This window comes from Akebia trifoliata, chromosome 14, assembly GCF_017979445.1.
Source record: "Akebia trifoliata isolate Shusen 1 chromosome 14, ASM1797944v1, whole genome shotgun sequence".
In the NCBI taxonomy this organism is placed as follows: domain Eukaryota; kingdom Viridiplantae; phylum Streptophyta; class Magnoliopsida; order Ranunculales; family Lardizabalaceae; genus Akebia; species Akebia trifoliata.
The window spans coordinates 27,204,284-27,219,381 of record NC_141388.1 but is presented as its reverse complement, the minus strand read 5'-3'; the positions used below and the strand labels follow the sequence as shown (position 1 = coordinate 27,219,381).

The 15,098-nt window shown below is 33.0% G+C and overlaps 1 protein-coding gene across 1 annotated transcript; it reads left to right on the top strand.

Moving 5' to 3' along the window:
• Positions 1–7,006: 7,006 nt before the first annotated feature.
• On the top strand, positions 7,007–12,564 carry LOC147386647 (uncharacterized). Its single transcript, XM_086423704.1, has 5 exons — positions 7,007–7,328; positions 7,686–7,791; positions 10,015–10,138; positions 10,760–11,671; positions 11,885–12,564. The coding sequence occupies exons 1-5, from the start codon at positions 7,163–7,165 to the stop codon at positions 12,287–12,289; spliced, it is 1,713 nt and encodes a 570-aa protein (XP_086279830.1). The 5' UTR covers positions 7,007–7,162; the 3' UTR covers positions 12,290–12,564.
• The last annotated feature ends 2,534 nt before the right edge of the window (positions 12,565–15,098 follow it).

The following is a 15,098-nucleotide window of genomic DNA, read 5'->3' as shown; positions in this document are numbered from 1 at the left end:
CAAACTTGTTCGACAAAACAGGCCAAAAAATAGGGAAAGGAGCAGAAGAAACACAAAATACCAACTAATCAACAATCACAGAGATAGATCCCTCTTGAGAATCAAAGCTAATCGGATTTTCGAAATTATTAAATTGTTTAATACTTCTAAAATTATTCTTAATGTCATTCCTTGAAACAGATCTTATTAGATCAGATTTATTTGAAAAAATTCCATATACAGTGAATCCCAACCAGCCCCATCATCTCTTTCTTCTTAAGGTTACAAATACAAACATGAAGAGAGGGAGAGGAGAGAGAGAGAGAGAGAGAGAGAGAGGAGAACTACTTGCAAAGCTTTGGCCAAAGAAGATGGTGTCGAACTTCACTTGATTTCGTAATCCCTTTGGATTGCTGAAGACTCTCTGTTGGGATCGAGAGAGAAACGATTGTAAATCGCGAAAGAGGATATTGTGAGCGAAGATCGAAAATCAAAAAGCCTGGAATTGTGAGAGAAGAAATCGAATCGAGTATGAGATTTGAGATTCTAGTATTTTTGGGAGAAGAAATTTCGAATCGGCTGTTGTTAAGGTTTGAGTCTGAATTTTAATGGATATAAATAACAGTGCCACCATAATTTTTTTTTAACGCCACACCAATTGGTGTAGCATTAGTAAAAGTGGATGCGGCAATAGTAACTCACTTAGTTATTTAATGATGGATTATGTTAGTTGTTAATAATCGACAATTATAAATGTCGTTAAGGGTTAAACAACTAACAAAATCTGTTGTAAATAAACAACTGCTTTAGTCCGTCGTTTTTCCCTGCCTTATTTAGTCGTTTTTTCTTATTTGTGACATAGTGCATGTGAATTATTCATTTCACAGGAAACTTACATATCCAATATTTTATCTATATAAATTGGAGAACCCAATGATTAGAGAAATTAGATCAACGATATTAGCAATCCATCATTAAGCAATTACCCAAACAACCTAACCCTCTAAATTAAACCTTTCACCCATCTAGGCATGAAAAACCTAATCCAGCCTAACATCCTACCATGTAGATGCATTCACAAAACGATAATTGGAATAAAATCAAAGTAAGCATACAAATACAACTTAATTATCTAAAGCTATGAGTAATTTTCTAAAATCCCACAATCCTTCTATTATCCTATCTTCTAAAATCCCTTAGTTAATAGTTTAATTTTTAAACAAATCTAACCTGTAGAAGGCAAAACTTTTAATTGCTTGCCGCTTGTGATACAAGTCTAGGAATAAATGGAAATAACAACACTAAATGCTTTTCGCAGAGTGCTTTACTAGAATTGAATTACCAAAAATCTGCAAAAGAAGATAATAGCGATAGTTATTATGAAGATGACATGATGATGATAACCCTTATAGATTTTTCAGCTTCAGATGTGCCTTTCTTTGAGGAGTCGTTCGAGAAGATTCCTAAAAAGGATCATGTCGATGTTTTGTCGCTGTCGTTGATATGAGGATTATTATAAGATTTTAACAGTTATTTGATTATAGATAAGAAATATATGTTTTTTTGAGGGTTTTTTAATCTAATGTATTATGAGATTGAGGATTTGGATCATGCTATGTTTAATGATAGCTCCCGCATATTCTAGATATTTATGATTGTTAGTTATTTTGTTATTTCGTCACGTTATATCTGTTTAAATCAGGAACTATTGTGCTTGTTATGCAGAGAATGAGATGTATTTTCATTACACCTCGATATTTTAATATAAGAATCCTTGAGATTTGTGTTGGGATTTTGGGATGTGACATGATTATCTTTCACCTAAGGCCTTTTCATAAATTACTCATTCTCTTAATCTTGACCCAAAGTCTTGTTTAGTCCCCACTTAAGGTCAACTCTTATCCTGATTTATTGAGACTCATCAATAGTAAACCCCTTATTATACCCTTCTAATCTTCTTCAAAGTCCAAAGAAGTTTGATGGCATTCAATGTAAATTGATTACCTTCCAAAGCTTGTGACCACTTTGTTCACCTTAGAGAATTATCTAGAACTTGAGCTCAATGAACAACTTATCCCTACTTTATTGGAGACTCTCCCAAGGGAATTTACCAAATTATCCAAAATCCAACCACTTAATTGCATGTCATTTGGTTTAGTTATTTTCAATTTGACTCAAGGTCAAAGTTCTAAGATTATTTTAGCCTCCATCAATAATATCTTCTAAAATTTATTGGCTTTTACTAATCTATCCCTTGATCATCATGATTGATAAGACATATAGATAAATAAAAGACCATCAAGACTAATGAGAGGATTAATAATTTGGATATTCTAGGAAGGTTTTAGTAAAAATATTAGGAAGTCTAGGTTTTAGGACCAAACTATCCCCAAAGTCCCAAAATCCTATAAATAGGAGACCTTTCCAAGACAAATGGAAGAACTCATTTGGTGATTTAAAATTCTGTCTAAATCTCTCTCAAACTTCTTTAGCCTCCCATTCTTCTCAAACCTCTCTCAAAATCCCCAAAAGAAAAATCTAAGAAGAAGAAAGAGGAAGAAGAAGACGAAGGTTAAGTCTTCAATTATCTTTTCTCTGATCCCCCTACTCTTACTTTCTCTCTCTCTCTCTCTCTCTCTCTCTCTCTCTCTCTCTTTATTTTTAAGCAATATTTTTTTATTTTACATGTTTTCTAGTTTAATAAGGTAAATTTCTTAGTTAGAGACTTGGGGAGAGAGAGTAATCCCTATTAGAAGTTATCTCCCCCAATAAGTCTTCAATAAGTTCCTTGAAAATATTAGATTAAGATGCTTTACTTCTATTTTATTTTCATATAATTTAAATTCCATAGTATAATTGTTGTACATTTCATTTAGTTTTCTTGTAAATATAATTTTTTAGACTAGATGTGTATTTTTTTTCCTTGGTGGCAATAAAGTTAGAAATAATTTCAAGAGGTGATCTTCTCTTGCTAAGTCCACCCCATACATACAATTTGCACGCATCCATTTAAAAAAAGCTACAAACAAGAGTGTAAATCCCTATGAATTTATATTCAATCTTTAAAGTTAATAAAAATAGTTTAAAAATGAATAAAAATCTCTTGCATGTGATCTTGGATCCTACATGGTATAATTTAAGTCATGAACCTCACCAAAAGATCAAATCAATAAACAAAATTTCCTAAGGGAGTATATAAACTTGTTTTGAAGCTTTGAAACAAAAAATGATGAAATCTAAGTGGATTTTCATCTAAGTCCCATGCTCACAAAAAAATCTAGCAAGCACCTACTTTTAGTAATGACTTGCTTCCTATTTTAATTTGTTCATTTTCCAAAATAAAATTATAGTAAATTTTTTCATAATTCCTTCTATAACTCTCTTTATCTTCAAAAATCTAAAAAAATAATTTCAAAGACTTCATTTATGGTCATATTGATAACCATCTTTGCATGGGAGGGACAATGTGTCTAACACTTTCCTTGTCCCTTAGCCAAGCTCCCTTACTTAGAATCTCTAGGTAGACCTTTCTTATTATCCATTTGGATATGAGAATCACTTCAAATCAAGGAAAATCAATTTTGAAAATATTTTTATGATATCTATTTACACCTTAATTGAATGGTGGCGACACCAAAACTCAAGTAGACGAGATAAAACCTTCAAAAGGTTTTAAAGTTCATGTATCTACAATGTGCTCGTATAATGAGACACAACATTGCATAGAATGTTGTTTTGGATTAAATTATTTTCATTCAAATAAGTTATACGTCACTAACATCTTACATGAATCTCAACATCAACATTGACAAAAAGTGGAATTAAAGGAGGTTTACCATAATGTGGGTCTCACATCTCATCAAAAGTGGGTCTCAATAGGTCTGTATGGACATTGTTCACCTAGAAAAATATAAATTATGTTCATTTAACTTGACAATTTCCGAAGGAAAATCATTAAAATAATGATTTCGAGTATAATTAGAAAAGTAATGCATGGGCGAATGTACCTTTCTACTTGAACCTTTATTTGTGTAGACTATTTGAGTGTATTAGTTGATAGAAGGTAAAGTATTGTTTTAAAACATCCCACATTTTACCGTGTAATTAGACAATGAATTGAATATACAACCTTTTTTTTTTTTTGCAAATTTTAGAACCGTGTATCCTGATGGACAACGGACAAGACCCGTATATGGGTTTTGCCCTGTCCACAGATCATGATCTTGTCTGAGGACTAGTCCTGGTGCATTGCAATGCTTGCACATCACACACAACTCGTCATAGTTTTAAAGTTCTAAGATTTGGACGAGCAACCTACAGGTCCGCTGGACCGCTACCATTGAGTCCAAAAAAGGAGATCGCAAGTTATTTTTTGGGGAAGGACATGAAAGTCGAAGTCTAAGAAATGCAAATTTGTCCTTACTAGGACATCAAAGTTGATGCGAGATTCTCGCATCGAACACATACTCTATAATAATGAATAATCACCGACTCTCTCATTCTTCCACTTCACGTGTCGTAACAGAAAAAATTGAAGTTGGGAGATTGCATCTTCTACTTAAAGGAGTAATATAACAAGCCATATCTCTTCTCTCGTGTTATACCAAATGCCTCCAATTATTGACAATGATATTCTAACTAAAAAACCGCTGCGTGTAAAGCTCGTGAAGAAAAATACTCCAATTGATAACTTCAGAAGTATTCCACGTGGCAAACTTTAGCGTATTACCCAGCTACTGGTGTACGGTTTTCGCACTCTTTTCAACCGTAGAGACATATATTTTACCTTAAATTATTTATTACACCTCACTTAAATATTAAAACACACCATTCAAACATACAAAGGTTTATTATAATCTTATTTCATAACACCGGTTCAAATAATATCATTAATTATTCACAATTATGATTAAGCTCATATAAAATCCTAAACTTAGAAAAATACAAATTTACCCCCAAAACCAAAAAACAACTCCTTTTAGCACCCAAACTTCTACTTAATCTCAATCATTTCTTTATTTTCTTTATTTTTAATTGGGGTGTAACCTAAAATTAATTGAGGGTGCCAATAGCAGTTTTTTTTTCTTTTAAGGGACCAACTAATTGGAGTCTTGCAGATCACCTTATACCAATTGCCGTGCAACCTAAAAATAATTGCTTGTTATAGAGTTTTATTAAAATTACCATTCTATCCCTACATGTTACACTTACACATCATGAAATAATTTTAAACTAATAGTAAAAGTAAAAATCTAATCGATCATTAAAGGAGCTCTTACATATTTTTACCCATTTGTAGATCATGAAGTTTTGAAAATTGAATCTTTGGTTTATGAATAACCATGAGTCCTCCCTTATTTGCAAGAAGGAAAAGCTAAGTGCAACTTTTTTTATTTTTTAAGTGTAATCATAATAATAGGGTGAAAGTGATGTTTTATTTTTTAAGTGATAGAGTGCAATAGATAGCAAATGATGTGTACCTAATCAATCCCTCCCTTTATTAGGATAGTTTAGTAAGCCCTGCAAGATTGATGATGTTAGGTTTACTCGTTTACCCCTGAAAATGCAAGATTTGGTTTACCCATTGATCCAAGGCAACGTCTTTTTTGAAAGATTTGATTTTGTTCAAATTTTGATTTAACAATTTTAAGGGTGTCAATGAGGATCCATTTAATTGCAACCGAATTGAAATCTAAACAAAAAACTCTAATTTCGATTATCTTTTTATTGAAATCAATTAGAGGTGTCTGAAATATAATTGAGCTGGTGGGACCCAAAACTATTAGGTTATATCCAATAGACACCCGTGCATATCGGAATCAATTTATTTTATCATTTTTTATATTATAAATGATTTAATATTTTCTTATATTTTAAAATTAGTATATTTATTACATGAAGTTCTTCACTTTTGAATGTCAACCATGTATTAGAGCTTAAAATGAGAATCTCTTCAAAAACTTTATTCTCCTTCTTTGAAAAAACCTTTTAATTTATATCTAGATCAAATTATAATTAAGATAAAACTTTGATAAAATAACGCGGTTTTTGCCAAATGCCCTTAACGCACCTTTCTCTCTTCTACCCATAGTGAAAAAACAAATTTTCTGATCTGATCACCTTGTGACATCAAAAACATAATCCGATGCAATGGAGTTGCAGAGGAAAAAATTCTATGAAGTTAAAAAAAAAATATATATATATATTTTTTCATCGTTGAATTTTAATTTTAGATTTGAGTGCTCGGTGATTGTCCATTTTCAACATCTTAGATCAAGACAAATTTTTTATTTTTATTTTTTATTAATATATATTTTTTGAATATAAATATTTTCATGAAATCTAAAAAATTGCATTGTTGGATTGTTAATGTGATAATCAATGTGGGCCCAACGACCTTTTTTAAGATTTGAAATCTAAAAAAACAAATATGTAGGCAACCGGCAAGAGAGATAAGTTTTCTTTATTGTTGATGTCATTCGCACCATATTTCAAATGTTTGTTAGATTGTGAGAAAAAAAAAACGTCAGAGTGCATCAAGGGTGTGCGTCAAAATAATGTCAAATTATCAGCACTCTTAGGATAATATTTTTGTAAAAATATATTAATTTTTTATATTAAAAAATTTCTACAATATATATATATATTCGATTATTAAGAATTGAAATCAGACTTGATCTCGTTCATGGACCAGACGATACGTCAAAACAAGTTTTAAAATCATTGGTACAAGCCTTTCTTATGGATCCAATTGTGATTCCACTTTCTTTAAGACCAAAATCAAAATTGATAACAATTAGAATTGAAAAAAATCAAAATTGATAACAATTAGAATTAGAATTAAAATTTTGAAACGTATCTGGAAAAAAAAAAAACATTCACCCACAAAATGAGTCGTTGACTTTTGTTGAATTGTGAACTCAATATTGCATTTCGAAAGGGGTAAATCTAATATAAGAAAAGTTATAGAGGGGCTTTCACTAAATTACTTTTTTTTATTACTCTTCTTCACAAGGAAACAGATCTGGGCATCAGAGTTTCTCAACTTCTGTGATTATTGTGTGAGAGCTTTTATTATATATATATTTACATAAAAGAACCAACAAACAAATAAAAGATTAAAAGCTCAGGTTCCTGTATTCTCTCTCTCTTTGTCGATGGTTTGGAGTTCAGATTCGACTCTATGAATCGGATGTCGAAGGAATCTCTCTCCGGAGGAAGGAATATTCAACACCGGAGAGGTCGAATCCTCACCAGAGGAGGAATGTCGAAAGATAGGGATGAGAACTTGGATCTCTTCTCTCGGAATCGCCGGAGCCTCTCAATCACATCATCTGATGAATCGGACGGTACGAATCAGATGAACTTTTTTTTTTTTTTTTTTAAAGAATTTAATAGATATATATATATTTCTCTAATTTTTAATTTGTTGGCGTTCTCCGGAGATGATTATATATTTTTTAAAATTATTTTTGCAACATCAAAACATCAATTGTTTTTAATCCTCCAGAACTATTGATTGTATATTTTTTTTTAGAATTTTTTCTTTTTCTTTTCAGTTGTTGTTCATTCATGTTCTTGGGACGAAATTGAGGAGAAAAAAAAGTTGATTTTTTTTTTTTTTTTTTTTTAAATTTTCGATGTTGAATTGAGAACTTCTGAGATGGTATTTTGTATATGAGATATTTCTTTTAATATTGTTGCAGTTTCGACAAAATTGGGGAGAATTTCAGTTGGATCGGAGAAATTAGCGAGGAGTGGAATGGACGATCTTTTGTCAACGGTGGATGGAGGAAAGCACGATTACGACTGGTATTTCTCTCAATTTATTTATTTTTCTTCATCAATTAAACTAATGTCATTATAATGTAGTGTAGGGCATTCAATATGTTTAGATCTTAAGAAATGGTTTTGTGCAACCTTGTAAGTTGTTATTCGATATATATATATATATCTTTATTCCTTCTTGAACTGCATTATTTGTAATTTTACTGGCAATAAGTTTTGTACAAATTATCTAAATCCATTGAATTTGTATGACATTGATCGAAACTTCTAACTTTTGGGCTCTTAACCATGACTCAACTGATTTCTGTACTTCAAATGTGAGATCAGGGTTTGGTCCCAATATATATATATATATTTGGCTAATCAAGAAATTGAATTAAAATGAAAGCTACTATTGACACTCCAACTTTTACTTATTGCATCCCAATTAAAAATAAATAAAATAAGGGAATGATTGAGAATAAGAAAAAATTGGAGTGCCAATAGAAGTTCTCTCATATTTTTTTTGCTAGATTTCAATTTTTTGGGGTTTAGGATTTTATATGATCCTCTAATCATAATTTTTAAATACCTATACTCAAATTGTTTGAACGAGTGTTATAATGTTTGGTAATGTTGAGATTATAATTTGAGCCAAATCTTTGTACTTGTTGAAGAGTGTGTTTTAATCTATAAATGGGCTGTGATAAATAATTTAGGAAATTGGCACGGGAAACACCATTTTCCAAAACATCAGCAGCTGAGTTTTTCTCATGGTAAATATTCTAGCAGTCCACTCCCTATTAAATAAAGAAACTTTAACATGCTCTCAACCATTCCTCCACCACCCAAGGATAAGCCCCATTCTTTAAAGCATGAACCACTAACATGGATTTGGTATTAATAATTAAAAAAATAAATAAATCAAATCATCTCTTTTTGTAATTTATGCGCTAAGAGGGTAGTTTGGGCATCATACACCACTATCCCAATCAACACAACCTCCATTGATCTTTCCCGGATTTCCAATGCTAGGACCATCCATTTTAACTTTTATCCATCTCTCGTGAGGTCTAGCCCATCAGATGGGTTTGGTCCCAACTTACTCATCAAAAGAACAAGTTTCTTTGTTGTAATTTGTGTAAAAAAAGATATATCCCATCAGCTTGCGTATTTCGTAAATTCAGTCCTTCACATTGTTAAATTTCTTAGCTAAATTGATGTTTCATTGCTATAAATAGGCCCAACCAAACAATTTGCTTTAACATTTCTCATTGGTCGCAGTCCAATTGCTTATAAGAATGCTGTGGAATATAAGTAACTGGTTCTGTTCAATTATCACGATCTTCACTCCACATTCAACTTACTTTGAATTTCCTTTTTTTTTAGATATTGAATTTCCTTTTTTTTTAGATAAGAGAAGTGGGAGAACCAGTTCAATTGGTGATAGGTTCTTTGTTCTCTAACCAAACTTTATTCAATCATTATTCTTTGGAATTTTTGCCAATAAAATTATGCTGGAATTTAATTTTCCTTTTTGTTTTGTTTTGTTTTTGTTTTTGTTTTCCGCGGTTTTTATTATTTCAAACCTCAAAAAGCCACAATCCAGAAAAAATCACAAATGAAAAATTCTTTTAAATGAAATCTTGAAAATATATATGATCCAAAAAACAAAGCATAACCCACAAATTATTACATCCAAGAATTTATAACTCAATACTGACTCTTTTTTTGCTAGACAAGTGAGATTAAGGGTCAGTAATTAGCAGGTGAAAGTGGGTTGAACCCAGGTCATTGTATCGACACTCATATACTTTAACAAACTTTGTAAGCTGGAACCTTCATAACTCAATATTGTCTTGATAGGACTAACTGGATGTGAGCTAACTTGAACTTGGTCAAGCAACAATTGGATTTTCAAGTTTAAAAATCATATTATATTGATCAAGTTTATTATTCATAATCAGATTTAAGCCAGGTCACCTTTTTTGTGACTAACTTGAGCTTCCATAAAAAAAATTGAGTGGATTCAACAAGTGCTTTGGGTACTCAACTAGTTTCTATGGGATGATTCCAAATGATAAATATATCTAGGAGGCTATTCCTTAACAATAGGAAAAGGTATAGGATTATTAAGTCTCCTATGAACTAGGATAGATGCAAATATCTCATCCTTCACAAGTATGGGGGCAACCCTTATCTTTGTTGTTGAATAAATGCTTTTATGGAAATTAGTGTGAGTCTTTTGTTTAATTTATTTGGGAACAGGCTTCTCACCCCGCCAGGAACTCCTCTTTTTCCTTCATCGAATGCAAGTGAACCTGAACCAGCTGTAGCTGCTTCTCGAAGCAGTTCGCTTGTTAGATCAGTCTCTACCACAAAGGCTTCCAGGGTATGTTTCCCCACTCTTAGTTCATTTGGTTCATCTCACCTTGATCCATTTATTTTCTGGACACGTAGAAAAGAATTTGGCAAATGGTCCACAAAATAATCTGTAGATGTGATGATTGTGTAATTCTTATTTGATCAATTGACCTCTTGCCAAAGAAAAGAACATTGGGTTGATCATAACATTTCCTTATTTTGGCACCCTAACAATGTGCCCTCTATACTGTTAAAGCTCTTTTTCTACAGAGTATTATCTATCCAATAGAAGGTGGCATGTGCAAATGCACATATATCAAAAGGGCTTCTTGTAATTTAAAATATTTATTAAATGGTTTTTGAAGATGACATAGTAAAAATGGTATTTTTTGAAAACTAATGAATTGGATTGCAATTTTCTTAGTTTTTGACCAAAATGACCCTGATTATATTAAGTTTAAATATAAAGGTGGAGGTATTTGTGAGATCTAAAATTTGGTATCAAAGCACTTGTACACCGCCTTCTTTCATTATAATACTAAAGATAAGAATTTTGGTTATGGTTATTTGTAAAGGACATGTCAGCATCATTTCTATTTTCAAAGTTGGCCATTATGAACTAATTTCTCATTTTCAATATCACTTTCAGCTATCAATGACACAATCAGACAGTTATTCATCATCAAGACCAACTAGAAGTAGTTCAGTTACTCGCTCTACTATCTCTACCATGAACTACAATACACATTCTTCTATCTCTAACAGATCCCCCTCATTTCTTAACACAAGCTCGGCATCAGTCTCATCTATTTCAAGACCATCAACCCCTGGTGCACGCTCAATCTTGCCATCTTCTTCAAGGCCTTCCACCCCATCTGCCCGTTCAGTGCCATCTCGGCCATTAACCCCAGTAAGATCTAGGCCAGCCCCTATCACCTCTTCTGTCGAGAAAACACGAGCATCCCAAAACTCAAGACCATCAACTCCAATTTCCCGGTCTCAAATCCCTCCAAACTTGAATTCTCCGGCTTCTCGGTCAAATTCCCGGCCATCAACTCCCACTCGCCGGAATTCAACACCAGTTCCACCTCCAGTCACAAGTCGGTCCACATCTGCAGGGCGGATCCTCACAAATGGCCGGATTCCAGCAACAGCTTCTCGGGGAAGCTCCCCAGGCCCGAAGGCTCGGCCTCCACCTCAACGCATTGTGCCACCCGATTTCCCTATTGACACACCACCGAACCTGAGGACAACATTGCCTGATAGGGCAGTTTCTGCTGGTAGGTCCCGACCAAATGCTACTACCACACCAGGGCCCGTGAATCCAGTGCGGAGGCAGTCATCATCACCGATTGTCACAAGGGGACGACTTCCAGAGCTGTCTGGAAAAGGCCGCTTGCATGCCAATGGGCAAGACATTGCTGCAACTGAAGAGCAGAAGACAACACCGATCTCAGAACTAGCAATGCGGAGGCCTGCAAAGCCTGTGACAACCATAGAGAGTACTGGATTTGGAAGGACAATCTCAAAGAAATCACTTGATATGGCTCTCAGGCATATGGTAAGTCTACTTTTCCAAATACATCCGATGTTTTCACCTCTAAACACACTGCTATTATACATCTTCATATTGAGTGGTGGTTTGAGACCTTCATGGGCACCGATATATTCAGTTCGAGATGAAATTAATGGTGTTTTTGGCTGGATCATAATTTCAAATTGAAGACCAATTTCTCTAATATTATTGTTTTTCTTTTTTCTTTTTGTGATTTAGGATATTCGACATGGCTCTGGGAGCATTCGCCCTTTGTCAGGCACCGGCCTTTTCCCTCAAAGCATCCGCTCTGGTACTCTAAAAGGCCAACCTGTTAAAGCCTCAGGTGATCTGGTCTCTGTTAGCAGTAATGGAAGGCCATCCAACAACAGCAAAATCGCAGTGTTAGCGAACAATGGGAACTGTAATGGTAGGTCTGAGGATGGTGAGACTGAAAAAGATGGTTACCTTTCCGCAAAAGTAAATGAGGCAGACATCTATGAAAGCTCTCGTTATGATGCAATCCTACTAAAGGAAGACTTGAAGAATACAAATTGGTTGCACAGTGTTGACGATAAGTCTGACCAGGGTCTCATTTTTGATCACCGGTTTGAGCCACTGCCAGAACCATTCGACCCTTTATAACCATTCGATGATAAGTTTGATCACGAAGAACATGGGTGCCTTTTTTTATATTTATATTTTACAATTAATTTTTCTTCATTTACGTGGATGGGATCTACCATATTTCCCATTTCTATTTTGATAATTGATTTTTAGTCGATTATGTTGGGTGGGAGTAGTTTTACACCAGAGGAATATTAGAGGGTGTTCTTTCTTATTTATCGTTTTCCATTTCCATCCTTCAATGTTCGAAAACGGTTTGGTTCTCAAAATATATGGGGCGTTTGGACGAGTCAGACCTTATCATGTAAGGTTGATTATTATATCATACAATGTAAAATGAGAATTTCTCATTTTTGCAAGTAATGGAAAATTAGAATCTTCTAACATGATTTCGAGAGTACAAGATAAGTGTGGATTACTCTAAAAGTTGACGGGATTTGGTAGTTTTTCTTATTTTGCATAGTGTGTGTGGGTGAGTGGGGGGTGGTTCTTCCTAGTGAAAGTCTAGTGGTATGTACCGTAGGATTGTGTCATGTGATCTATTCCAATTTCTTCATTGCATGAGGGGTGACTTATTTGTTTACAAGTTTTTGGGAGTATAACTTTTAAGAGTTTGAACACTAAGGTGCTGTTTGTTAAATTGAAAAAAATAAGTGCTGAATAGCATTAAGCGTTGAAACTTATAAGCGTTGAATTTAAGTGCTAAAAAAGTTGTTTGTTTAGATGCTGAATCATATTTATTACACATTGCTGAAGCTGGTAAATTGTCTTTGTTACCCTTACAATCATATTATATATTATTTGCATGTTTCAAATGCCTATTTCTTATCAAACACAATAAAATATATTATTTTTTATAAAATTAAAATATAATTCATTTTTAAATAATAAATAATACTCAAATCTTCAATTTATAAATAATAATTTCTATTTATAAAAACCCACAAATTTCAAATTAAAAATAATAATGTCATACAAGTCACCAAAATTTGAAATCAACATTAAAATAACTTAATTTTGGATGAAGAATTTTCGATGGAAATGAAGGATATGTAATTATAAAATCACCATATGAATTAATAAGGGCAACGAACACCATAGCCAATTTTTTTTTTTGTTTTATATGGGTTAAAGTTTTTGGAATGAGCAAGTTTTTAGTGAGGATGGTCTATATGATCTAGAGATCATCCTCACCAAAAATCAGTCCATTTTGAAACTTCTAACTCGTCAAAAATAATTAAAAAAAAAAAAAGGGACGATTTACGTTCTTGAACTTGTTTTAATAGGGTTAGAAGTTTCAGGATGTGCTGATTTTTGGTGTGGATGATCTCCTTATTGTAGAGATCATTCTCATCAAAAACCAACTTATTCCAAAACTTTTAACCCATATAAGACAAAATAATTTAGTCATGGTGTGAGTTTATTAATTTGTAAGGTGCTTATATACTAATGAGGAGATCATCTTCACCAAAAATTAACTCATTCCAAAACTTTTAACCCATATAAGAGAAAATAATTTAGTCATGGTGTGGGTTTATTAATTTATGGGGTGCTTATATACTTATCCATGGGATATAAGAGGTAATATCCTTTTAAGAATAAGGGCATACTTGTCCATGCTCAAAAAAATGAAGGGCATACTTGTTTATATCGAAAAAAGCGAAGTGCTTACTATTTCAGCACTTTTTTCAGCATCAAAATAGTGCTGAATTTTTTTCACTTATGTTCAGCAATAAGCATTGAAAATATAAAGTAAACAAACGCACTATTTTGACAAAAAGTGCTGAATTTAATTTTTTTCAGCAATAAGCGCTGAAAAATAGCGCAAACAAACACTGCCTAAGTGTGCAATGTTCTCTTGTATAGTTGGTGGTGTCTAAGTTAAATTGAGGCAATTCCTTAGGATACATTGAGGGAAGATTTACTTGAGCCATATATTAGGAAGATGGCTTCAGTGTCGTATGGACGCTAAATAGTAAGGTTTTAGATCCGTGATGGTTGCATTCAAAGTGGGCTAACTCTAGGGAGAATTGGCATTTGAGAACAATAATTGGGGGATCATGTGGAGTGGGTGCTAACGTGTGATTAGTAGGGGAGCTAGATCAACAAGGCATTAGTTGTGATCGATCCAAGGAAGATAGATGCTATCTCTTAAGGGAAGGCAGAATACGTCTCGTGATGGGATTGGAGGCAGGTAGGGATGCTACTTGGTAAGTCCGGATGGCAGTCATTGAGGTACGCATGGTAAAGATTGGGCTTGCCCTTCATTGATAGAGATGAGAATAAAGAGAAGGTGATGGTTAGTATAAAAAATAATAATATGTTGACACCATCAAAGAAACTCAGGGTGTGCTTGAAAACAGAAGTTAATCAGAGTAGGAGTTGGAGTTGGAATCGATGGAGTGAGTTATAATTCCTCAAATAAACTTTAATGTTTGGTTTATCTAGGTATTCAGCCTAGGAATTGTAAAAGAAAAACTTCAACCCTTGTATTTTGCTAAGATCGACTATGACTCAGCTGAGTCAATTTAATTTTATGTATTTTTTTTATAAATAATTAAATGTAATTATTAATTTAAATATTTATTATATTAAATAAATGTGATTTTGTGATTAAATATTTTCCTATCACTTTATTTCATTATAAATTATAACTATTTAAATATAAAATTCATTTAATAATGTAATAAAAAGTGAGTTAAGCGATTAATATGCAGGATGACTGAGCAAGTCAATTCGATTTTTGGGATGAAGCATATGTTAAGATTTAGAGTAAGTCTAGCCTTACTAGCTTAGCAAGATTTCCAATATTACTAAAGATTGTTGA